Below are 27,860 nucleotides of genomic sequence, written 5' to 3'. Positions count from 1 at the left end.
AGAAGTGGTTTCTCCTTCCTCAAATTCCCATTGCACTTTCTTCTTCTCTTTTATTGTTACTGTATTGTACTTATTGTTTGCATTCACAAATCTCCCCAAGTAGCCCAGAAGCATCCTGAGGATAGGCTCTCTATCTCTGAATTAACTCTAAACCACACATAGCAGGATGCTTAGCTAATCCACAATATTTGCTGACTAAAATCAGTTAGATTGAATAAACTATAAAAAGCTTCAAATCCTGCAAAAATTAGGAATAGAAACGATTTAAAAAGGTTGGTTTAAACTCACTATAATCGAATAGTTCTGTTCCGATTTGTGGTGTGTGACTGGGTAGCTATTATGAAATAGGAAAAAAGACGTATATTAGAAGAAATTACTTGAAAGTAATAAAAGACGCCATCAACTTTGAAACAAGATACTTCCGGCTTAGATTTTAGGTTTTTTCCCACCATCTCTGACCTCTGTGATTTGGAGGAAATTACTTAACTACCTGTGTCTAGTCTCCTCAGCTGTGAAATGGGCAAACCCTCTCAGAAGCTGTTTAAGATTAAGTGGGGATCTGATACCAAAGTGCGGTTTTAAAACAGAATAAGAGTTCCGGTTTTGGGGAAGATGGAGGAAGCACGCTCTACTCTGTCTCCCCCACTGCATACTAGACTTCTTGGACAGCATGCCTGGAATCTGAGGACTCTGAAGAGTAAATGGCAGAAACAAGCACGGGGAAAGACACCGGAATTCTGAGTTCTACCAAACCTGTGGGGAGTTTACCATTTCCCCGCTGCTGATATTGCCTAGCCTGGACTTAAGGGAAGCCTAATGCCAAGTGAGGACAAAAAGAGCTCCAAGAAAAGCCCCTGTTTTCAAGCCCAAGAAGGAGGAAAGGGAAGGTTGGGGAGAGTAGAGGAAATCCCCTGGATCTCCCCTCCTCTCCTTCCCCAGGCACCAGGAAGTACTGTGCCAGCAACAGAGGCAACAGCCCAGTGACGGCAGGGGCAACCAGCAGGTTCCTACAGTTCTGAAGGAAAGGAACACCTCTCTAATCAGAGTAGCTGTGGCTGCAAGAGCCAGGAGCAAATCCTCACTGCTCTTTACCTCTGTGCGGCCTCTGGCAGCCTGGCTCCAGACACAGACACAGTCACAGGATTTGCGTGGCAGGTGAGGGAAATTAAAGCTCCAGCTTTCTGGCCAGACAACCAGGAAAGAAGGCTCCAAAGAAGGAAAAGGGCAAGAGTGAAGACAGAAAGGAGGGAGGTCAAGAGAGCAATCCCATGAAGTTGTGTAGGAACTCCTGGCATATCTCTGAGCTCAGCATGCATGGATCTGACCCTAAATAGACTCTGAGAAATGAGTCACTGGACAGATGGCCACCCAAGTCCCAGACTGAGTAATGGGCAGCACACAGGGATTGATTCAGATCGCACTGCAAATGCTTTGAAAACAGAACCAATATTGGAACTACAGGACACAGAAGGCAGGTCAGAATTTGCAGCCTGAGATTTACCTGGCTGACAGCCTGCTACACCAACAAACAAACAAATCAACATTCTCGTTAGGATTTAAATAAGGCCCAAATATCCAAAATGTCCAGGATATAATCCAAAAATGATTTGGCTTATAAAGAAGCAGGAAAATCTCAATTCACAAGGGAAAATATAATCAATAGATGTGAATTCCAAAATGGTACAGATGTTAGAATTGCCAAAGACTTTAAAATATCTATTATAACAATGCCCCAAGAAGTAAAGGCAAATACTCTTGAAATGAATAGAAAAATAGAAAATCTCAACAAAGAAACAGAAGATATAAAAAGGAACCAAGTAGAAATTACAGACCTGAAAAATATGATGGAAATTAAAAATTCAGTAGATGGGCTTAATGTAAGTCTGGAGAGAGAGAGGGAGGGAGGAAGAGAGAGAGAGAAGCAGACAGTAAACTGAATGGTGACAGATCAAGAGAAATGAGACGATTTAAACCACAAGCAAAAAGACTGAAAAAAAAAAAAAAGTACAGTCTCATGCACCTGTGGGACAGTACCAAAAGGTCTAATGTTCATGTCATCAGAATCCCAGGTGGAGAAGAGAAAAAATGTGAAGCAGAAAAAGTATTTAAAGAAATAATGTCAAAAAAGCTCCCAATTTTTGTGAAAGACACAATCTTACAGATTTAAACAGCTCAGCGAACCCCAAACAGATTAGACTTAAAGAAATCCATGCTCAGATACACCATAACCAAACTGCTAAAAACCAAAGACACAATCTTGAAGGCAGCCACAGAAAAACGACACATTTCACACAGAGAACAATGAGGATGATATCCTGGGATCAAAAGAAGGGCAACGGATATGATAAATACCTTAAATTATTTTTTCTCTTAAATTAAAAAATATATGTATGACAGGTGAAAACAAAAATTATCAAGTATCTGGTATAATTAATATATATGATAACACAAAAGTAAGGAGGTTAAAGAGACTTATATGGCAGTAAGTTTTCTATATGCCACTCGAAGTAGCAAAATATTAATCCTAAGTAGACTGTGAAAAGTTAAGTATGTATACTGTGATACTCAAGATCAACTGTTAAAAAAAAATTTACCAAGAGACATAGCAAACAACTCAATAATTTGAAATGGAATACTAAAAAAATCAAAATTTCCAAAATATGACAGGAAAAGGGAAGCAGTGGACTGAGAAACAGAGGGAACAAACTGAGAGCAAATAATGAAATGGTAGACATACATCTAAATATGTCAATATTTTCATGAAATGCAAATGGTCTAAATACACCAATGAAAAGATAGACATTGTCAGAATGGAAAATAAAACAAGACCCAGATATATGCTGTCTACAAGAAACCCACTTTAACTATGATATGGGTGGTTAAGAACAAAAGAATAAAAAAGATATAACATGAAAACACTACTCAAATTAAAACCCAATCAAAAACCCAGAAGAGTTTTTTCTTTTGTAGATACAAAGATGAAAATGCCATTTAATGAAGAAAGGATGTTTTCAACAAATATTAGGACAACTTGACATTTATACACAAAAACAAAACAACAACAAAGAATCCCCAAGAACCTTGTCTTAATCCCTTGCTCCCTTACAAAAAGTAACTCAAAGTGGATCACTGATATGAAATGTAAAAGATAAAACTATTAAACTCCTAGAAGAAAACACGCAAAAATCTTTGTGACCTGCCACTGGGCAAAGAGTTCTTGGATACGACACCAAAGAGTATGATCCATAAAAGAAAAAAAATGATAACTGGATGTCATCAAAATAAAGAATTTATGTGCAAAAGCCACTTCAAAAAAGAATAAAAGTCAAGCTACAAAATTTATGAATCACATATTTGCTGAAGATTTGTACCTACCATACAGAAAGAATTCTTAAAACTCAATAGTTAAGAAAACAAACAATCCAGGCACCTGGGTGGCTCAGTTGGTTAAGAAAACAAACAGTCCAATCATCCCACTCATGCTCACACACAAACCTGTACATGAATGTTTACAGCAGCTCAGTCCCCAACCTGACAACCCAAATGTCCTTCTACAGGTGAACTGATAAACAAACAGGAACATCTATAGAATGGAATACTACTCAGCGAACGAAAAGGAACTGTTCTCTATCCTGATTGTTGTGGGGGTTATCCATGTATCCCACATGGATCTGCTCTGTATCCTAATTGTTGTGGGAGTTATATAAATGTATACATGTGTTAAAATTCATAGAACTATACATAAAAAAATATCACTGCATCTTAAAAATAAAATAGTAAGTGTTCAATAATATTAGCTTTGTTCCTTTTAAAAAGTGCCCATTTAGAAAGCTTTCGTGTGATGCTGATGGCTCAATGCTTTGGGGAAAAAAATCTCTATCAAGTGCCTTACAATTGTTCATGTACTTTGACTTAGTAATTTCACTTCTGAGAATCTATTCTAAGAATTCAAACTTCTATCCCCTCCAAAGAAAACTATATACACAAAGTCATTTGTTGTAGTATATAATTTTATGATAGTTAAACATTAAGATATTCTATTAACTATCTACTCATAGTTCCTTTCCCCTCTTATTATTAAAATATAGTACATGTACCTACTAAGAATAGTTTGTAAAAACATTAAAAAATGGTTTTATGATATTCAATGGAAAGACAGGATTCTTCCACATTATGCTTTCAACTTTGTAAAATTTTTGATTTATTTGTATATGTGTAATAGAACCATATTTTTTCTAGTTAAAAAATTTTTTTCTTGGGGTGCTTGGGTGACTCAGTCAGTTGGGCGTCCAACTTCGGCTCAGGTCATGACCTCACAGTTTGCGAGTTCGAGCACCACGTCGGATTCTATTCTATTCTATAATGAACAAGGCTAACAATAAACTAAAAATTTTATTTAAAAAAATTTTTTTAATGTTTATTTATTTTTGACAGAGAGAGAGAGAGAGACAGAGCATGAGCAGGGGAGGGGCACAGAGAGACAGGGAGACACAGAATCCGAAGCAGGCTCCAGGCTCTTAGCTGTCAGCACAGAGCCCAACGCGGGGTCGAAGTCACAGACTGCGAGATCATGACCTGAGCCGAAGTCGGATGCTCAACTGACTGAGCCACCCAGACGCCCCCAAAATTTTATTTTAAAAACTGATACCAATAAGCAATATTTATCTTGAGGCCTTGGTTAATCAAAAATATTAACAAAAATTTATGGGCCAGAAAGTTTATCACCATGCTATATTATAATAGTCAAAGTCTTCTAGACTTCACAAAAATGTCCAAAAATAGACTATTTGTTATCATGCATCTACATGAGAATATTAAACAGTCAAGAAATGATGGTAATAAAAGCATTTTTCTGAGTACATGGGGAAATGCTTATGATATGGTATTAGGTGAAAAAACTGAACAGAAAACTATTATCTCAGCTAGTATTGTAGCAGTCTGTGAGAGTGTATATGTGTTTGTAGAAGTAAATAATTGATGTTAAAAATGAATGAAATTCCAAAAAGCTTACCAAGATGTTATCAGTGGATATCTTAAAGACAGATAGTATTGATCTTCTTTATATTTATTTGCCTGTATTTTTTAGAATTTCCACATGGAGCATAGAGTATTTCTGTAACAGGGACATGCCTCATTCATGCCAATGGCCAATGGGGTAATGCCTTTCACAATCTGGGCCTCCCCGTGCCTCCCCACTCATCTCTTCACCTAGCCCTTTAAGCCCGTGCCCCAAGCTTACTGGACCACTCCCAGTTTCCCCAGGGCTCAGCAGGCCCTTCCCATGACTTTGCACATGGACTTCCCTTGAATTGGCCTTCTCCTACCCACTTGGCAAATTCCTACTTAGTCTTTAAATCTCCAACATTTTGTCCATACTGACACTTCCATGCTTACCAGATGACAATGTAATTTATCTGCTTCATATTTACAGCACCACCTGAAACCCTCTCCAAAAGACTGCAACAGCAGGGGTCATGCCCACGCATCTGTAGCTTATATAGTTGTTGGGTCATTTTGGACAGTCAATTATTTATTAAATAAATGCTGAATGAATGCCTCCAGGCAGAATTAATTGCTTCTTCACCCATGCTCCCAGTTAAATCATCCTCAGTAAACACATATTGAACATTGACTGGGTCTCACACTTCACAAAGCTCAGCTAGCATAGTAGAGAGCTTACCCCATTATATTACAGCCAGTTATACTCATATCTATGTGTATATACAACAAGATTGTGGTCTACTTAAACTTGGAACTGAGTCTCACTTTATTGCCAAGGCCTAACATAGGCTGGAGCATAGTAGATTCAATAATGTTTGTGGGGTTGAATTAAATAAAATTAACCAAAAAAATGTCCATTTAGGGATGTTAATGGCTCTTAATATCTTATTCAAAAATAGAACAATTAAAATTACTCTCACAGAACATTTATACTCATTACTTATCACTTCATTAGCCACAGTAAACTTCAGGTTCTGAACACCAAAAGTACCATGTTATCAAATTCTTAGTAAGGGATAATTTAACTTGGGAATTTAGAAAGAATTTCTTAAATCCCCTTTGTAAGAGAATAGAAATTATGAAATACGTTTTCTTTTTCACACTCTGGACAATCTCAAGCATTTCATGGATAGGAAAAATGTTCAACACTCTACCACTGAAGGAGTTATTTATTCTTGACCTTAACTATGAATAATTTTACGTTCTTAAGTCTAGAATTCACAGTTCTCATATGTTATCTCAGCCAGCATAACTGTAGGTGTTTTTCTTATTTACAAAAATGCCTTATCCTTTATTAGAAAAATCCTTAAGCTATTTTTATATAGTGATTATTCCTGGAAAAAATTTGCTTTACACTTAAAAGGGGGCCATGGTGTTGATCGGGGGGAACTATAATTGCTTGAGATCCACCTGCAATGATTTCAAGTAGACAGGCACATCTCCAATTTCTCTGAATTATACTAAGATCTTATTTGCTATTCTTGTTAATCTGTCCTTATTTTTCCTTTACCCAGAACAATAACATTTATTTCTGCCTGGCCTCATTTATGCACAGATATTCAATTTAATTACAAAGATAATCTCACCGGTGACAGGGAAATAGGTGTAGAAAATTGGTCTTTTGGATGAGGCACAGCTGCTACATAAACAATTTTAGAAAAGCTTAAGATTTTAGAAAAGCTATTATATGAAAAGAATGCTTACTGTTTATTTATTTCAAGAAAATGATAAAGATTAAATGTGACCATTCCACTAGGTAACATTCCTTCCACAGGATTCCACCGGTTTCCAGGAAAGCTGACACCTGGTAAGTGCTTTGCCATCTTGGGTAAATACCACTCATAAGTCATCATCTATCAGAAAAATAATAAGTGATGTCATATTTTTGATATACTTCTTAAAAAAGAATCAAGTTGACCAAGTACAATGAAAAAGTTCTAAAATATGGATATTATACTCATTAAATATTAACATGATTGAAAAATATGAACAAGCACAACCGAGGTATTCGCCACTGACTACTCCTCTAAATGACTTTAACCTTGGATTTCATTTCTTAAGCTGCGCCTACTATTGGTAACCTAAGCACTTAGTTTGATCTTACCTGCATGCACTTGACGGACGCACTGGCCAGAATGACCTTCCCCCGTCTCACACCTAGAGAATGTGTGTCCAACTTGCAGACCAAGCTTAAGTATCACTTCATCCATGATGCCCTCCCCAGGTTCCACCGCAGAATGATAGGCTCCTATAGCACCTTGTACCTACCTCTGTCACAGCTCTTACACTACTCACTAGACTGTGAGCTTCTCGAGGGAAGGGACTGTATGTTTTCATCTTTGTGCCTCTGCACCTAGCACAGTGCCTGGCATTGAATGGTTCTCAGATTATGTTTGCTGAAGTTGGAAGGTCTTTGGTGGCCAGGCTAGACAACCTGGGCAAGATACAGAGATGTGTCATTACTCGACTCTTTTGTTCATCCATTTACTCCAGAAACAAGTACTGCCCACCTACAATGAAGAAGATAAAATCCCTGCCCTTGAGAAGCTCAACGTATGACAATCTAGACCTCAAAGAGAAAAATTATCTGAATGTATCAGTATGTCCAAATTGTACATTCTCACATGGCCTTCTGATTAAAATAAATCATCAATATCAGGAAAAATCATTATTTCTTAATTCTATACTTAGTATATCCTTATCTATACTTTCATATGTACAGATTTACTTTTTTTTTTTTTAAAGAAAAGACTCCCATTTACACCTTCAAAGCTTTGTTATCGTTTAGATATCACCTTTTGAGCAATTATGCTTATGTGTTACTTGCTTTATATAAGTAATTTAACTAGAGATGACAAATTAATTTTAATCTAGGTGTACATTGTAAATACTCAAACATACTTATTGAATTAGATTTTATGACCCAATAGTTTCAGTTCTTAGGGATATTAACATTAATTCAACACCTTCTATATGCTACAACCTTAACATTTCTCATTTAATTCTCATAGTAACCTTATTGCATAGTAATCACATTAGACACTGCTGGGTGCCTACTCAACAGCTAATACCCTCTTCTTCCTCACTGACACAAGCCTGACTTTGACCTGGTAGTCCAGGGCAGCTCCATCCTTGGGTCTAGTCTTTCCCTTCTGCCAGCAAGGAGTTTAGGAATTAGCATATGACCCAATACTGATTAGAGGGCGGCCCTCGGGGTGGTCTGCTAGGGGCTTCTGGGGCACATGTTACTCTCAACAGAGAGGGAAAGAGAGATAGGAGGTTGGTGGGGGGCAGGGGACGGGGGAGAGAGAGAGAAAGAGAAAGAGGAGGAGAGGAGAGAGGAGGAGAGGCACTTTGCTTCCTTTTAGGATGTGATGCTTGGAACTGGACATTCATCAGTTCAAGATGGATGTAGAAAAGTGGGCCTGGAACACTGACATCACTTGAACTGCTTGTATTATCCATCTTAAAACCTCCTATCTTCAGACTACTTCTTACGGGAGATTAAACACTCTATGGTTTAAGCTACTCTTAGGTATTTTGTTTCTTGCATTCAAAAGCATCCTAACTTAAATGATGATCATTTCCATTTTATAGATCAGGAGACAGAAGCTCTGAGAGGAAAAATCATTAGCCCCATGTCACACGTCCTGGAAGTGACAGAATGAGGACTTGAATTTAGGTCTAATTAACTTTGAAATCCACGCTTTTCAACGATAGTGACTGCCGTCCTACACAGTATTTTAAAATCATGGTGGGATACCACATTATCAACTAATAACCTCGCTTTTGTCAGAAGCTAGGTTGAAGATCAAATTAATCAATTTGTGTACCTGATATAAAAGCAAACTGCTTACAAAAAAATGTGTAATTTGCAAGTTTCCCCATATTTGCAAATCTGTTTATCCAGTTTTCTCCAAAAAATTCCAATTATTCATTAATTCAACAAAATTTATTAAGTATTGTGCCTACTAATTTGCTCAATAAAACTAATCATAGTATTAAGATTAGTATAAAGATTAGGAATTCTCTTTCCCTGATGACTGCTCTAAAAACACTAGAGATAGATTTGTTCCCTTTTAGGTATTTATGGTTTAAATTAGAAATCTTATAGTTTAAATATATTTATTCAGTTCCAGAAGATTGTTTTAATAGACCTGGAAATTTTCACAAGTCCTCTCCAAACGTATTTTTGTCACAAGACCAACAAAGTTTACTCAAAATTCTATAGCAGAATTGGGGTTAATAATTTCTACTTAGAATGAAATGTTTACTTACCTGCAGTATAACTTATTTTATATTCAACCTAAAATATTTTAACCTCTGGACCAGTGGGCAGTGTTAATTTGAATGGCTGTGTTGTCCAAATATATTATTTGATTCTACCATAAAAACATTAATTCTTAAAACATTCAGTTTAGAAAAGTTTTTTTAAATATTTATTTACTTTTGAGAGAGAGAGACAGAGACAGAGTGTGAGCAGGAGATGGGCAGAGAGAGAGGGAGACAGAATCCAAAGCAGGCTCCAGGCTCTGAGCTGTCAGCACAGAGCCTGATGTGGGGCTCAAACTCACAAGCGGTGAGATCATGATCTGAGCCAAAGTTGGACACTTAACCGACTGAGCCACCCAGGCGCCCCCAAACATTCTGTTTAGATGAGAAGGAACCAATTCATATGGCTTATACATTAGTTAAAATAAACAAAAGAACATGATGTATATTCTATCTAAGAGTTTTCATGAAAACTGTACCCATCCACTGTTAAAAAATAGTTTAAAAAATATTTGCTTTAAAGCGATTACTGTTACTATATTCTAAGTATATTTTTCACATACTTACTTCCTGATCCACTAGTGAAATATCTGGCCTCAGTCCCTCGCAATAATGCATGTAACGGAGAGAATTCCCTGGCAAATCTCCTCTGAGTAAGATAATTGCATCATGAGGCATAGAGGCTAGAAGGTTCTTTGCAAATTTATCAATAACATAGTTGGTCCTTTGGTCACAAATGCTAAACAAAAGAATAAAGAAACATTAAAATAGCAACATATGGCTACAGTTTGAACAAGACTGAATTTATTTTCTGCACCATTCTTTTCCCATTACGCACTCTACATGTACTGTTTCAAAGTATTCTAATTTATATCTTTTAAGAAGATAAATATATTTGAAAAAAGAACACTATCATCTGAAAGAAAACTGATTGTGCAATTAAACAAAAATCAGTGGACTGCTTTGCTTCTGGAATTTATCATTTCTATAAAAAGGGAATCGGTTAGTGCTTAGAAATCAGTCCTTTTTTCCCCCCTAAAACCACACCCAATTTCACTAAAAAGAAGTAAGTCTTCTGATTTCACTTGGAATTCAAGGTAATGTCATGTCAACTTCATTTAGACCAAAGGACTTTTCAGAAATTGAAAGGAAATCTACCAATTTCTGGCATAACTTCGTATGACATTGGTCTGACTCTCTTGCATGCAAGGTTGATCCTTTTCACCACTTCCCCCGCACCATAGGCTCTTCTCTCCTTTCTAGACTGAGAACTAACTCATTAGGGAATGACACCAACAAGAAGGAAGGGAAGGAACCGCTGGTTGAGTTGTTTACTTCTCTCCAGGCATTTTTTGCTATTGCCAACAACAGCGGTACAACTCTTTTCAGTGATGGAGTGGACTTTCTAACTTCAAAGAAAACTGGCATGAATTCTAAGAGCTTCCCATGAAAAAAGAAATAGACTACAAGAGAGTAAACGCATCAAAACACGGAACAAGCAATGTCCTTCCTGTTATTATCAGGTCTGTTACATTTAATGGTTTGGAGACACACAGTCTAAAGTTGAATCACTGGGCTAGCGTCACAAAGCAAATGAACACTGCTAGGAACAAAATATTAACCCTTGCCTTTGAAACTGCTGCAACTGCTTCCTGCTAGGATTCCCTACTTCGCAGGGTGATGCCTCACATTTTGCCACCTAGTGAAGTTGCCATCTATTCCATTCCCCTGGGACAAATACAAGAATCAAAACAAAATAACCCAGCCTTGTACAAGCATCCCTGATGTCGAACCTGGATTGCCCTAAAGACCCGAGTCAGGAGGAGATTGGGATAAAACAAACGTGGGAAACATGTGGGCTTTGCAGACCCTTGTTAAGCTAGCTATGGAGTTGTGCCTGGGACACACGTCCCCTTCCCACCAGACCTCCTGTGAAGCAGCCTTCCCAACACTGGCTCTACCCTGGTATTATAAAGAACATCAGTTTTTAAAGTTAAGTTGAAAGGGGACATTTAACCTTTTAATCATTATTTTTTAAAGGCTTTAAGTATATATGCATGTATATATGTATGTATGTATTTATGAGAGAGCAGGCACATGAGTAGCAGAGGGAGAGGGAGAAAGAATCTTATGCAGGCACCACCCTACCCCCCCCCCAGCACAGAATCCCACGCAGGGCTCGATCTCACAACCTGAGCCAAAATCAAGAGTTGTACCTGAGCCACCAGGTGCCCCAGAAATTTAACCTTTTAAAATACCAATCAGTGCGCCTGGGTGGCTCAGTCGGTTAAGTGTCCGACTTCAGCTCAGGTCATGATCTCGTGGTTCGTGGGTTTGAGCCCCATGTCAGGCTCTGTGCAGACAGCTCAGAGCCTGGAGACTGCTTCAGATTCTGTGTCTCCCTCTCTCTCAGGCCTCCCCAACTCATGCTCTGTCTCTGTCTCTCTCTCAGAAATAAACATTAATAAAAAAACTTTTTTCAATACCAATCAAATCTCACTATCATAAAACTCCAGTGGACTCTTTCCACCTCTGTAACGTTTACTCAACGCTGATGGAAATAAATGAACTATCATCTAAAACTTGGACATCTCTTATGTTAGACTGAGGTTTTCATTGGCATGGTTATCAAACAGATTTTTAAAAGTACATATAATACTAATGCATAAGAATGAAGAAACTTTTAGAACTTCAATGATTTCAAAATAATTAATATTCACTGCTATGGAGTGAACTAGAAAAGGGCCAGGTGTTACTCAAAAGATGCAATCTTTGAAGGATAAAGGGAATTATTTCAGGGCATACAAAGAGGCCCAAATGCCTTTACTCTCCATCCAAGTGGTATTTAAAAAAAAATTTTTTTTTAAACGTTTATTTATTTTTGAGACAGAGAGAGACAGAGCATGAACAGGGGAGGGGCAGAGAGAGAGGGAGACACAGAATCGGAAGCAGGCTCCAGGCTCCAAGCCATCAACCCAGAGCCCGACGCAGGGCTCGAACCCACGGACTGCGAGATCGTGACCTGAGTCGAAGTCGGCCGCTTAACCGACTGAGCCACCCAGGCGCCCCCCAAGTGGTATTTTAGATCATGGACACATCACGGACGCATCCTCCAGATCCTACAAAGTCTCTCTAGGGCTCCTTGGGGGGGAGGAAAATATACAACTGGTTGGTATGTGCCACCCAAAGCCTTGCTGGCAACGCCCTGAAACTACGCATGAGTCAGGCTGAGATTCTGTTCAGGCAGAAGCACCGCATCCAGACCAAGCCGTCTCACTCTGAAAACCAGTGGAGGTTACAGGTGCAACAAAGTCCAAGGATCTAAACATCCAAACATCTCTTGTTTGGGTGAGACTTTTCATAAAATCAAGCATGTGTTACCTGAAATTAGAATATATTTGGTACATTATAAAAAGCGTTGCTGAAAGCCACTCCAGACACTGAAGCCCACTGGTGCTCAGCACTCGGTTGCTCTCAGAAACTAGCGCAGCCAAGCCGACGCCGGCGAGCACGGCCACCACAGCGTTGCTCTGCATCCAGAATCTTTCCACCTGTGCAAGAGACACAAGAGCAGCACGTCCGGCTGGCTGCTTTATGCAACCAATCAGGCACCTGTCGACTTAAAAAAATACACCGCGTGTGCCTAGCTGCTTAGGCCTGCTGTCACGCAGGTCTTGTTAACTGACTCTCCCCAATCCGACTCCACATCCCTCTAGCTTTCAATTTTCAAATATTTCCCCTTTCCCGTTTGACACACGAATCTCCCTTTTTGGATCCACACATTCTTTTCAATCCCGTGGCCTGCGCCTTGAACTCCTGCCACTTGTAAGGTGGAGGGGGTGGAGAAATGCTTTTGCTTTGCTCCTGGTGTCTCCTCCCACGTGGGGAAGCGCCACCAATGTAACACCCCTCACTTCTTTCCCGAGGGGTGCAGGCACTGAGCTGACAGGGGGTGGGGGGAGTCTGGGAGCTGAGGGTGGGTCCGCATAGCCCTCCCCTTTCCTCTTTCTCTTGGAAGTGATCTGCCTACAGGATGCACCTGTCCAGGGGCAGACTCTGTCCCTGTGGCGCCAGTGGGGTGGGTGTGGGGTGGGGAGGGTCTTGCCCTGGACAGTGCTGCCTGTGACTAGTAGGTGGGTCTGTCCATTCCAGGAAGTGCTATGAGGACGCCCCCTTGCCCGCAGACATAAACCACACTCTCCAATCTCAGAGTGATCAGTGATAAAGGTGATTCACCCTGGTTTATCTCATTTCTCAGTTGATTCAGGATTCAGATGATCAAATAGGGTATTGTTTATTAGGCCTCTCGAACACACACACACACACACACTGCATTGGTTTCCGCCATTAGAGAAGAGCTATCTACATTTATAATTTCTACTACAAAGAGAATACGCTAATAATTTTTGATCTATAATAAATTATACACAATTTTAACTATTCTAAGATAAGTCACTCTTCTACAAGATTCGTGAAGACAAGATTGTACATTCCTAATCACCTTTTGGGTCAAAGGGCCATATCCAAGTCAAACTTACCACACCCATGAAAAGTGGTTTTGAAATATCTAAATTCGCCCTCCAAGCGAAGAACAATGAATAAATGCAAAACATTCCAGTAAAAAGCCATACTAATGATGGGTTCTGTCTGTCCCTATAAAAAAATTTAAATATGTCCAAAATTATTTATGTGCATGAATATTAATGACAATATCACATAGGTTTAAACTACAGGAAAAAAAAATTAGATCCATAAAACTTTCCATTTTTAACTAGGGACAAAGAAAGATCTCAGTTGAAAGAAATCTGAGTGGGAACATATAACCAAAACATAGCCATTCACTACACACTGTAATACATATCACAGACGACTTCACTTGGAACTATACAGCAACAGATAGAAAGTTAAGATTTGCAGAAGAAATACAGGTTATTAATCTTGTTAAATTTGAGATGCAATTAAACATATGCAAAACAAAGGAATAATGTCATGCATCAAAATAAGATTTTACAATGACAAACCTCAATATTGGTGAGGACGTAATACTGTGAAAGCATGTGTTATTATAATCTTCAAGAAAAGATACTTTGATAATATATATGAAGAGCCTTAAAAATAATCACACTCATTGACCTAGCAATTTGACATGTAAGTGTAAATCTTTAAGAAAAACCAGAAATGTGGATAAAGGTTAATCCATAAAAATGCTTTAATATTACTTGTAGCAGAAAGAGTGGAAGCAATCTGAAAATTCTCAAATAGTTAAAAGTTAATTCTCCCAGGTCACAGAATGGAGTTTTACACAGACGTTTAAATGATTTTAAGTGTTTTTATGATACGGGAAAATGTTCACAATATAACGTTAAGTGCCAAGGAAACACAACTACAAATGTATGTACATGTATAAATTTACATAAAACACTTAGACTAGAAAGCAAATGAACAAAAAATTAATGGAGTGTTGCATTTTTCAGGTTTTCTTTTATCATCAGAGGTTACTTTTTTCTTCAGAGGAATTCAAATTATGGCTTACTTCTTTTGCAATGCAACAATAAGTGGCTATGGGCAGAGTACGGGATCAAACCAGAAGTTTAAGACATCAAATGACTTGCTTACTTAGATTGTAATGTAATGAATGCTCAATCTTCCAAAATCATTAATTTATAATCAGGAAAAAAAAAAACTAGCAAGAAAGCAATAGCTGTAACAAAAGTGTCAGAGTCATTTATATTTAATATAAAATAATACTTGCAATGTTCTACAATGACATATTAAAATATGAATGGAATTAGTGAATATGGGGAAGAGAACAGGGAAAAATTATATTACTCACTTTCTTGCTAAAGATATATTTGCCCAAACTGCGAGGGCTTGAATGTTGAATGAGAGTTGGGTCCTCATACTTGTTACTTGAGAACTGTAAAAGACAATCTAACTTATTGTTGGTAAAAACAAACTTGGTTAGTTCCAAATAAAACATTATTTGTAAGACACACCTGATAATGCACTGAATACTTTTAAGGGCTGGAGTCAGATTTTAAAATTACTTTGTCTTCTCATTTTAAATTTGGGAGAAAAGGTAGCACAAGAAAGAGTTAAACAGTTCTTTTTTTAAATTTATTTTTTAACGTTTATTTTTGAGAGAGAGAGACAGACAGAATGTGAGCAGGGGAGGGGCAGAGAGAGAGGGAGACAAAGAATCCAAAGCAGACTCCAGGTCTGAGCCGGTAGCACAGAGCTCAACGTGGGGCTTGAACTCACGAACTGCGAGATCATGACCTGAGCTGAAGTCTGATGCTTAATCACTGAGCCACCCAGGCACCCCAAGGGTTAAATAGTTCCAAGATGTTTTCCAATTGTGACATTGGGTTACCAATTTTATATTTGGCTTAGGATCAGAGCAAGTAATTCTTCTGTATTTGTAATATTGGTATGGTGTATCGATATCATAAACCAATTTGTATCCTCTGATTGGTTTGGTAAGAAGTCATCAGAAATGGGTTTTGGAACTTCTGTCAGCATTGTACACATGGCCTCCTGTGATTTCCTAATTGAAAACAAAATTAATTCAAATAATTTTCTGGAGATCCAATCATAAAAAAGGAAACAAGAACAAGAGAGGTGATCTCCCTTAAAAGGCTTCCTTGTTTTCTATATTATGTGGTTCAAAAATGTTGAAGCCATCTCTGAGAAATGTATTCTTTTTCCTATAATTAAACTAAATTCTTCCATTAACTAATAAGGATTTTCCAACTGCTTTCTGAGTTCTAAAACAGCTCTAGCAGTCTCCACTTTTCAAAAAAGAAACGACTCTATACACCATCTCAAAGAACTTTCTTCTCCCTACCGGCAATTTTGCTGGAGAAAATGCGATGCCATAATTATGGAAACCACACAATGTGTCTTTTACTAATGGAGACTCATCTACTATGAGAAGATATTCTTACCCATTTTCAAATACACTTGAAAAATTGATTCCAGCATGCGGCCCATTTCAAACCATTCTTCAAAAGGAATGAAGTCAGTCTCAAAATTAATTCTTGGAGATCTGTTGCTTAAGTGTTAGCTCTAAAACATGGTCACTGCCTAGGGTTAGATTCAATAATTTCCTTGTACAGGATTGCAATTTAGAGATATGCATGGGGAAAGAATTTAATTTGCTTGACTGGAAAAGGATAGATGATTAGGTCCCATCATTTTGAAGGATTTTCTAGTAGGTTAATTATGAGTTGCTTCTCTCAACACTCCTGTCCACCTGAAACAATTAAAGGCTAGAAATTCTCTCCCTCAGTCAGAGAGTGCTAGGATTAAGCCTCCATGCTACATTATGATTTGGTTTGAACAAATAGCGTGGGTGTGAGTGGTCATTACTGTTGTCATGTCTTTTTTCTGGGCATATTTAACTGCTATTCCTTCGCTATAAAGGAAGCTTTTGTGTTCCCCAATAGATGACTTTTATGTGCACCTAATAAAAGTTAGATGTAAAGTCCAGCATTACTCTTTTTTTTTTTTTTTTTTAATGTTTCTTTATTTTTGGGAAAGAGAGAGGGAGGAGAGGGGCACAGAGAGAGAGGGAGAGAATCCGAAAGGCTCCGAGCTGTCGGCACAGAGCTCAACGCAGGGCTCAAATCACAAACTGTGAGATCATGACCTGAGCCGAAGTCTAATGCTCAACAAACTGAGCCACCCAGGCGCCTTCACAAAGGTGCCTTACTCTTGAGAGTTCTTTGGAGTTCAGGTGGGATTTGTGAAGGTAAAATATACTAGCAATCTTCAGTGTGATAACCCTGTGAGGTGGGTAAAAGAGAGCAGCAGTGAGTCTTCTGGCATGGAGCAAAGCAGAATAAAATGAAAGTCCATGGCCACTGGTAAAGCTGTCTTTATAACTGAGCTTCTGGCGACCTTTTCTCCAAACGAAAAAGAAAAAGGACCCACAAAGGTTCAGTCAGACATAAAAAAAAATATTCAAAATTAGTTGTGAGAACCAACAAAAGGTTACATAAGAATAATTGGTACCAGGAAAGTGTTTTCAAATTACAGTATAAAATGAAAACCAGCAGGCTAATAAAACAGTATGCATATTACGATGCCATTTTTAAAAACAAAAACAGAGGAAATATTGGAAGGACACAGACAAAAATGTTACTGGATTAGCAACAGTGGTTATCTCTGTATGTTGGAATTATAATAATTTTAATTTTCTTATTTTTACTTACCTGGATTTTCTAAACTTCTTATAATGATTATGCATCATATTTTGGGAGTAGGGAAAAGGGTCATTTAAAAAGAAAGGAAGGATGGCAGGAAGCAAACAAGTTAGCAAGTTAACAAGACAGAAACTGTGAGAACCTATGAACTGCCTTGTATACAGAGTTGAAATATTCTCCCCATATTTTAAAAATGGTTTTCAGATTGGGGCGCCTGGGTGGCTCAGTCGGTTGAGCGGCCGACTTCGGCTCAGGTCATGATCTTGCGGTCCGTGAGTTCAAGCCCCACGTCGGACTCTGTGCTGACAGCTCGGAGCCTGGAGCCTTTTCAGATTCTGTGTCTCCTTCTCTCTCTGACCCTCCCCTGTTCATGCTCTGTCTCTGTCTCAAAAATAAATAAATGTTAAAAAAAAAACCAAAAAAAACAAAAATGGTTTTCAAATAGTCCTGGGAATCCCACATTAATAATTACTTAGGAGATCACCTGTGATAGAAGACTATTTGCCATAATTTTATATTGAAAATATTATAAAAATAGTAAAGGATTGGTATGGATATTTTTCAAGTTGTCTTAATCTGTGTGTTTAAAGCAAATATTAACCCATTTTTCAAAGAACCCTAGTGGGTAATGCAGATGAAATTTATTTGCTTAACCTGGCTCTAAAAAAGGCTGGATATTAAAAATATTTAAGTCCAAAAGAGAGCTTAAGGACAGCCTAAAGAAAAAGTCTTAAGAGACATCAAGTAAATAAAGCTCTCAAGAATTAAAGAACATAGCTCAATTCTAAATAAAAATAAAATAATCAAATTGCTAAATACAATGTTATAAAATATCTCTGAAAAAAAAGCATATATAAAACCAGAACAAAGAATAAATTATGTATAAAGAAACAGTGCATTGGATAATTTCGTATCCAAATGAAAGTTGAAACATTTTAGTTGCGTAGGTTCTATGTAGTCTCTTAATAACTGCTGTATTTATTACTCACTTCAATCTTTACCTTATTGAAGGAAATGCTAGAATGTTTGACAGTATACACACACAACTGTTACCTGTACAGGCTAAAGCTACTTCTCAGACATACTGCTTCACGAAGAGATAAACCCAGAAAACCCAAAATTCACTTAAAGGAATGAATAGAGAATTTACTTAAAATCAGTTTCAGGGGCACCTGGGTGGCTCAGTCAGCTAAGCATCTGACTCTCGATTTTGGCTCACATCATGATCTCAGGGTTTGTGAGATCGACCCCAAATGGGGCTCTGCGTTGACAGCCAGAGCCTGCTTGGGATTCTCTCTCTCCCTCTCTCTCTCTGCCCCTCCCCTGCATATGCACGCTCTCCCTCTCTCTCTCAAAAATAAATAAATAAACTTAAAAACAAAACAAAACACAGTTTCAAATATTTCATACTCACAGCAAAATTTCAGACATACTGGATCCTATTTCAGATTTGGCCTAAACATAAAAGAGAAAAATTTACTTGTGCAAGCATTAAACTGAAGCTTTGTTAGGCTATTGTATTTTAACTACCTTGATTTAAAATATGCGTGTTTTAAATAGACAAAGCAACATCTCTCTTTATTCAGTCTTTACTTCACAGCCTTGCTGAGTTTTTGCAGAGAAGTCAATGAAAACTAAACACTTTCTTTAGGAAGAATTAATGCAGAAATAATGATTGGCTAAAAATCAGTTAAAATATTTCCAGCAGGAATGATTAACACATTAATGAATTAACAGACTTTACACTTTTGTTACGGAGTCTCTTTAAGGCACTTTGATTAGAGCTCATTATCACATGTTAGTCTATAATTTCACAATTACATGTGAATTATACAAATTTCAAATCTGGAATGGCCCTCAAGCAATATTGTAATGGAATAACCAATATAAGTAAGCCAGAGTATAAATTTAAAGTATCAAACTTTCTAAGTCAAGAAGTAATTAATAATTATCCTTTCATTAACCTATTTTATTATGAAATATCTCCTCCATACAAATAACATATATAATGTGTATTTAAGGGATAAACAGTTTTTTTTTTTTTTAAAGTCTATAGAGCCACCATTCACTTAACAAACAGAACTGCACCAATACCATAGGGTATCTCACAAAGCACTCATCAGCCTCACTTTTCTTACCCCCCAGTGGTAACTATTACCTTGAATCTGGTGTTAATTATTCCCCTACTTTCTAATAATATATAGTTCTACTTCTTTTGTATGTCTCCTTGAGTAATAGACTGTTTAGTTTTTGTATGGTTTAGAATTTTCTATCAATGGTGTCAAATAACATGCAGTGTTCGGAGATTTGCCTTCGTAGAAGGCACAAAAAACACAAACCATGAAAGAAAAATCCGAGACAACTGTCTCTATTAAAAACAAAAAACAAAAAAAACATGAATTTGTCCTCCTATTTTTCAGATAACCTTTACCGTAACCACACTCAGTGTTTTGCCCTGACTTATGTTTTAGGGACAGTAGGGCCTTTTGAACTTTTATAACGCAATTTTAGTGAAATTATATTTTATAAAGTATTTACACATAGGTATTACAGTAAATAGTACCACGAACACTATTTGTCAAATGTGAAAAAAGGAAGTGTTTTGGTCGAGGTAGATTAAGAATTTTGAGTTTTTTTTTTCTTTAATCTTTTCCAAATATTTTTAAATCACAGACTGAGGGACCAAAGTGATACCCGATGCTAAGAATGAAGTGTTTCAAGTGCTGGCGGCAGAATCTTTTTAACTTTGTCATACTGAGAAATATATTCGAGATATACGACATTATGATGTCAGGTTTGGGGATTCCAATTTTTTTCTAATGTCTGTTAAAGGCCATATTCCAAGGAGCAAGTCTGTTATGTAAATAACTGAAATGAAAATTCTCTGTACTGTCATTGATAAATATTGTTTTTTTCAGTCAAAGCCCAGGCAGAACACTGAAGTTTTGCCATTTACTTCCTTAAAAGTGTTTTACTTATTTTTAAGAGTTTATCTTATTTTTTAAGTAATCTGTACACCCTACATGGGACTTGAACTTACAACCCGGAGATCAAGAGTCTCATGCTCTACCAGCTGAGCCAGCCCAGTGCCCCAAAAGGGTTTTAAATATAAATTTACCAGACTGAATGTTCCATATTCTTCCCTGAGAAAATGCGTCAAAAATCCTAGCAATGTTGTCTGGTCTCCCCAGGTCCAACGGGCTTGATTGAGGTAGGACGAGACAGGAAGGTAGACATAGGGCAACAAGCCAGCACCGAAGCACAGACTCAGCTTCAACAAAGAGCCCAGGGAGAGTTCCTGCATCAGAGCACATTGGGTTGTATAACAACGTTTATTTTAGTCCCTTCATCCCGGAACTTCCAGAACACAGCGAGGAAAACACCAAAATGTTTACTCAGAGCTGATCTCTCAATTTATAGTTAAGTTACCCCAGAATCCTATGTTAAACCTTCTGAGTCCTGTGGATTACTAGAGAATTGCATCAGCCTGAATTCCTTTGCATGGCAGGTGAAGCAAATAATATTAGTGAAGACTCCCGAGTATCATGTGGATTGCATCTTTTATATTTAAAACCATGTCATGACATGTATTATTCTAATACCAATTCACTTCACCACCATCATCGGGAGTAGGCTTCAACTATATTCTCTCTTGTGATTACACACTGATAATATGATTCTCTCTACAAGGGTTTTGGATATTTCGTGGAAATATTGGGCACAAATGAAGCTAGCTTTTAAATTACCTCCCAGCTCATCCAAATGCTTTCTCCTCAGTTTACATATAGGAAGGAGTACTGATGGAAATTTGTTGTATGTAACAATGCTGTTACGTTCGTATGAGAATGTATTTTTTCATCTGCACATTTCTAAAATAAAGGACAGTACTGACAAAGTCTCATAAAGATTATATCCAAAAGAATTCTGATATGCTAAAGATTCAAAGAGTGGTTGCTTTAGTAATTGGGAAAGGGAGTCTCTTACAAATATCATAATTGGAAATTGCCAACTTTTCCTTTACAAAAAAGGAAAATTCATATGTGACAATGAATACAAGAACTAAGGTTCACAGTCACCAGAAGTAGAACAGGCAGTTGACTTATATTAACATTTTCAAATAAACACTCTTAATTGAAAATGGAGTGTTTTTATTATAGTACTGATTTCATTAGATATTTCTAAAGAGGTAATGAGATGCACAAAAATGATGCATGAAAAGAGTGTAAGAAATAGCTAATCGGATAACATGTCTTTGCTATTCTTAAAAGTAATTTTAAATAAAGCAAATGTTTATATTTTGACAGTTCCTACATGTTATAAAGTTTGATTTAAAGTGGCACGATGCACAATTTTCCTTTTGTGGGGGAAATACACAGGGAGACAATTACATGAGAGCGTTTTCAGAGAGCACTGGAGAGTGGCTCAGAGTTCTAGCTGCACAGACATTAGAATCATCTGCAGAGCTTTTTGAAAATATTAATGCCTGGGCTTCACCCCAGACCAATTCAAACAGAATTATTTTAGGGTGGGATCAGCATAAACACACACACACACACACACACACACTATATATATATATATATATATATATATATATATATATATATATATATATATATATACATGGATGTATACATGCACATACATATATGTACACACATATACACTCTTTTTAAAAGCTTCCTAGGTAATCTGAGTAGCGAGGGTTGCAACCAACTGACTCAGGACTTCGTACTCTGCCTCAAATCACCTGACCAGTGAGATCCAAGTACCCTGTCACTTTACTGGTAGACCTTATTCTAGCCTCTGCTATTTAACTAGTGAAAATGAAATGCCCTTTGAAGAGTCATACTTCCCAAAATGTCATCATGCATCAGTAGCTGACCTAAGTATAGGAAAAACAGGCTCTCAGACAAGGCTCCCACCTTATCAACTCTGAGTCCTGCATGTTTCATAGAAAGAATATGGCTCTTCTTTCAATTAACTAACACAAGACATTTCCTTTTTTTGTTATTATATTTATTTATTTTTGAAAGTGAGACACAGAGCGTGGGTGGGGGAGAGGCAGAGAGAGAGGGAGACACAGAATCCGAAGCAGGCTCCAGGCTCCGAGCTGTCAGCACAGAGCCCAACGTGGGGCTCGAACCCACAAATGGTGAGATCATGACCTGAGCTGAAGTCGGATGCCTAAGCCACCCAGGCGCCTGAAGACATTTACTTTTTAAGTTCCTGACTGTCAATGCACCGCTCTGGTATCTGAAAGCGCCTTCTCTGATGTCAGAAGCCTATCTACGAGTAAGGCCACCAAGATGGCAACATAGATCATTCCTGACTTCAGTCTTCCTCACAAAAACACCAGCTAGCAACTATCCATAGACAAGACATCATTGTGAAGAATCCCAGGATTTAGGGGTGAGGCTGAAGCGCACTGTGCACCACAAGGACTAAGAAGGGCCGTGTTAGGAAGAAGGAGGAGCACTCTGACTACATCACCCCACCCCTAGGCCAGCACCGCACTGCACTGGCAGAGCATCCCTGGGGCTAGTTTTTCCAGTGGGAAAAGACAGTCCCAGATGGACATCCAGCTCCCCCAACATGCAGGACACTTCCCAGGAGGCTCATTCAGTTCTCACCTCATGAGGACCATGGTGGGGGAAAGGGGTTGGCTGGGCTCAACCACTGGGATCACACAGACAGGAGACGGGGAGCAGGGTTTTCAGCAACCAGTGCTCAGATTTGGCAGATGGTGTCCCTCCTGGCAGCGGTGCCCAAACAGAGATCCCAGCCAGGGTTCACCCACCTGCAGGGCTGAGCCAGTAGCTGATCCCACCCTAAAATAATTCTGGTTTAATTGATCCGGGGTCTACTTTAACATAACAAAGTCCGCATATGACAAGTCCATAGCTAACATCATACTCAATGGTAAAAGAAGGAAAGATTTTCCTCTAAGATCAGGAATAAGACAAGGGCACCCACTCTTACCAACTCCTGTTAAACACAGTCCTGGAAGTACTACAGAGTATTCAGGCAAGAAAAAGAAAGAAAAGGCATCCAAATCAGAAAGGAAGAAGGAAAACTGTCTCTGTTTGCAGACGACATGATCTTATATAGAGAAAATCCTGAAGACGCCACCAAAAATCTGTTAGACTAATAAATGAATTCAGTAAGGTTGCAGGATACAAAATTAATGCATAACATTAGTTGTGTTTCTATAGACTAAAAATAAATTGCCTGAAAAAAAAGAAAATTATCTCATTTACAATAGCATCAAAACCAATAAAATATCTAGCAATAAATTTAACCAAGGAGGTGAAAAATCGATACACTAAAAACTAGAAGGCATTGATGAAAGATATTGAAGAGGGCACAAATAAATGGAAAAATATCCCTTGTTCACAGATTGGAAGAATTAAAAATTTTTAAGTGTCCATAATACAAAAAGCCGTCTATAGATTCAATGAAATCCCTGTCAAGATTCCAATGGCATTTTTAACAGAAATAGAAAAATGAACCCTGGGGCGCCTGGGTGGCTCAGTCGGTTAAGCGGCCGACTTCAGCTCAGGTCATGATCTCGCGGTCCGTGAGTTCAAGCCCCGCTTCGGGCTCTGTGCTGACAGCTCAGAGCCTGGAGCCTGTTTCAGATTCTGTGTCTCCCTCTCTCTGACCCTCCCCCGTTCATGCTCTGTCTCTCTCTGTCTCAAAAATAAATAAACGTTAAAAAAAATAAAATAAAAAAAAAGAAAAATGAACCCTAAAATTTGTATGGAACCACAAAAGACCCCAAATAGCCAAAACAATCTTGCAAAAGAGGAATGAAGCTGGAGGCATCACACTTCCTGATTTCAAACTACATTACAAAGCTTCAGTAATCAGGAGGCAGTTCAAGATGGCAGGGTAGGAAGATTCTGAACTCACCTCCTCCCATGGACACAAATTTACAAAGACCTAAAAACTACCTGAACAAGCGCCTCCACAACAAAGAACAAAAGGGCCACCTGAAAATGGGTAGAAGAGGCAGAGACATGGTCTTACAGAAAACCTCACCCCAATGCTGCAACCCACAGTCAGGACGGATCTCATAAATACAGGACTTCTCCCTGAGGGGTATGGGGTTTGTGCCCCACATAAGGCACCCCAACCTTTGGAACCTGCACCAGAGTAACAACCCCCCACCAAATGTCTGGTTTTGAAAGCCAAAGGGGCAAACATTCAGGAAATTCACAGTGCTGTAGGAAACACAGACTCTGTTCTTAAGGGCTCAACGTGTAGACTCACTCGCCCCAAAACCTGGTACAGAAGCAGCAGTCTAGAAAGTGCTAGACCATAAGTGAAGAAGATTCATTTGTTAATCTTTTTTTAATTTTTTTTTTTTAACGTTTATTTATTTTTGAGACAGAGAGAGACAGAGCATGAATGGGGGAGGGTCAGAGAGAAAGGGAGACACAGAATCTGAAACAAGCTCCAGGCTCTGAGCAGTCAGCACAGAGTCCGACGTGGGCCTCAAACTCACGGACCGCGAGATCATGACCTGAGCCGAAGTCAGACGCTTAACCGACTGAGCCACCCAGGTGCCCCTCATTTGTTAATCTTAAAATGTCTGCTGTAGGCGCAGAAGCCTGGTAGAACTCTCTCTGGGGACAGAGACGCTGGAGGGTACCATTTCTGGCATTCTTTCTTGACCCTGTTATTGCCAGTGAGTGCGTCCCACTCCTGTGTGCCACTCCATCGTGGCTCTACCAAAGCCAGCCAGTGTGCACAGCCCACACAGGGGATGCCCCTTCAGTGCGTGGATCTGGTGATCAAGGGGGATTGCATTTAGGAGTCCTATGGGTCTGAAACCATTGGAAAGACGGTTCTTAACAAGCTACCATCCCCAAGGGGCTGCACCGACAACAGACTAAAACACACTCTTAGCCTTCCTGTGAAAAAACTTCAGCCGGAGGGGTGGGGAAGATTCAGATTTACCACACATCTAAAGGCTACAGAAGTGCTCTCAGGGAATGCTGGCTGAAGGATACCACCTTTGAGCTCTCACCTGGCCTCACTACAGCTTGCTGGCATCTCCCAGAAAGAAGCTCATATACTCGCCTAGAGCCCCGAATTTGCATCAGTTCCTAAGGGGAGGCCTCCAGATTGCTTGGTCTGGAGGCCAGCAAGGCCTATGATTACAGTCCCACGGGACTATATATATATATATATTTGCATACATTAAAGATGCTAATTGAAGTTCTAGTTTCCAATCAGCCTGAAACTAGGTGCTGAGATCCCTCCGTCTGGAACACTCACAGGCCTTGACACAATAACTGGAACCTACCAAGGAAAACCCAGGCTGCTCAGACAATCACAAAGGTTTGAGAGACAACTAGAGCAAGGTTAAACAATGAGGTACATCCCCTACACGATGCGACTCCTGCAAGACTAGGAGAGGCAGCCATTTTGCCTAGTATAAAGAATCAACCTCAGAGAGTCAAGTAAAATGAGGAGACAGAGGAATACATTTCAAATGAAAGAACAAGATAAAACCCTGGGGAAAAAAATCTTAATCAAACAGAGATAAGTAACTTGCCTGACAAAGAGTTAAAAGTACCGGTCATACAGATGCTCACCAAACTTGGGAGAAGAATGGACGTACACAGTGAGAAGTTCAACAAAGACATAAACATAAGGCAGTGCCAAAGTCACAAAACCAAAGAATACAATAACTGAACTGAAAGATACACTATAGGAGTTCGAGAGCAGGCTGGATGAAGCAGATAGAATCAGTGAGCTGAAATAGGGGGAGTGGCACTCACCCAAACCAAGCAGCAACAAGAAAAAAGTTGTAAAAGTGAATATAGCTTAAGAGATTCACAGGACAACATCAAGTAGAAAATCATGTGTGTTATAGGGGTCCCAGAAGGAGAAGAGAGAAAGGGGCAAAAAGCTTATTTGAAGAAATAATTGCTGAGAACTTCCCTTACCTGGGAAAGGAAAGAGACATCTGGATCCAAGAAGCCCAGAGACTTCCAAAGAAGATGATCCCAAAGAGACCCACACCAACACACATTATAATTAAAATGTCAAAAGTTAAGGAAGGAAAGAAGGAAGGAAGGAAGGAAGGAAGGAAGGAAAGAAGGAAAGAAGGAAGGAAGGTGGGGAGGAAGGAAGGGAAAAGAAAAAAGAAAATTATAGGCCATATCAGATATCCCTGATGAACATCAATGCAAAAATCCTCAACAAAATATTAGTAAACTCAATTTGACAATACATTTAAAGGATCATATACCGTGATCAAGTGGGATTTATTCCAGGGATGCAAGGATGATTCAACATCTGCACATCAATCAACATGGTACACCACATTAATGGAGTGAAAGATAAAAATCATATGATCATCTCAACAGATGCAGAAAAACCACTTATAAAATTCATTTACCATAAAAACTCCCAACAAAGTAGGTATATGGTCACTGAAAGGCCATACGTGACAAGCCCACAGCTAACATCATACTCAACAGTGAGAAGCTAAAAGCTTTCCCACTATTGTCAGGAATAAGACAAGGATGCCCACTCTTAACATTCTTAATCAACATAGTATTGGAAGTCCTAGCCAGTGCAATTAGGCAGGAAAAAATATAAAATGCATACAATTGGAAAGGAAAAAGTAAAACTGTCACTATTTGTAAATGACATGATTTTATATAATGAAAACCCTAAGGACTCCACCAAAAAGCTGTCAGAACTACTAACCGAATTCAGTAGAGTTGCAGGGTACAAAATCAATATAAAAAAGTCTGTTGCTTTCTTTTTATACAGTAACGATGAACTATCAGGAAGAGAAATTAAGAAACCAATTCTGTTTACAATTGCATCAAAAAAGAATAAAATACCTACAAATAATTTTTTAAATAATTTTATTTATTTATTTATTTATTTATTTATTTATTTATTTATTTATTTATTTAGAGAGTGAGCAGGCAAGAGGAAGAGAGAAAGAGAATCTTAAGCAGGCTCCATGCTGAGCATGGAGCCTGATGTGGGCTCGATCCCACAACCCTGGGATCATGACCTTAGCGGAAATCAAGAGTCGGACACTCAACCAAATGAGTCACCCAGGCGCCCCTACCTACAAATAAATTTAACTAAGGAGGTGAAAGACCCATACACTGAAAACAATAAGACACTGATTAAAGACACTAAAGAAGACACAAATAAATGGGAAGACATTCTATGTTCATGGATTGGAAGAGTTAGGACTGTTAAAACATGCAAAGCAGTCTACAGATTCAATGCAATCTCTAACAAAATTCCAAAGTCATTTTTCACAGAAATAGAACAATCCACTTGTATGAAACCACAAAAGATCCCAAATAGCCAAAGCCATCTTGAAAAAAAACAACA

General features: G+C 38.5%; 1 protein-coding gene across 6 annotated transcripts in view; it reads right to left on the bottom strand.

Annotated features, from left to right (window-relative positions):
* TMEM260 (transmembrane protein 260) overlaps positions 1 to 27,860 on the bottom strand; it is a 72,946-nt gene that overhangs the window by 15,835 nt on the left and 29,251 nt on the right. For all 6 annotated transcript variants that reach the window (XM_042943334.1, XM_042943335.1, XM_042943333.1 and 3 more), the window contains exons 6-12: positions 20,599 to 20,778; positions 18,895 to 18,935; positions 15,107 to 15,190; positions 13,812 to 13,926; positions 12,655 to 12,824; positions 9,841 to 10,012; positions 6,706 to 6,854 (exon numbers count right to left, since the gene is read on the bottom strand). In XM_042943334.1, coding sequence (XP_042799268.1) covers positions 6,706 to 6,854; positions 9,841 to 10,012; positions 12,655 to 12,824; positions 13,812 to 13,926; positions 15,107 to 15,190; positions 18,895 to 18,935; positions 20,599 to 20,778 — 911 coding nt within the window. The remainder of the gene's footprint in view (positions 1 to 6,705; positions 6,855 to 9,840; positions 10,013 to 12,654; positions 12,825 to 13,811; positions 13,927 to 15,106; positions 15,191 to 18,894; positions 18,936 to 20,598; positions 20,779 to 27,860) is intronic.

Source organism: Panthera leo, chromosome B3 (genome assembly GCF_018350215.1).
Source record: "Panthera leo isolate Ple1 chromosome B3, P.leo_Ple1_pat1.1, whole genome shotgun sequence".
Taxonomy (NCBI): domain Eukaryota; kingdom Metazoa; phylum Chordata; class Mammalia; order Carnivora; family Felidae; genus Panthera; species Panthera leo.
The sequence above is the reverse complement of the archived record's forward strand: the minus strand, read 5'-3'. Positions and strand labels throughout refer to the sequence as shown.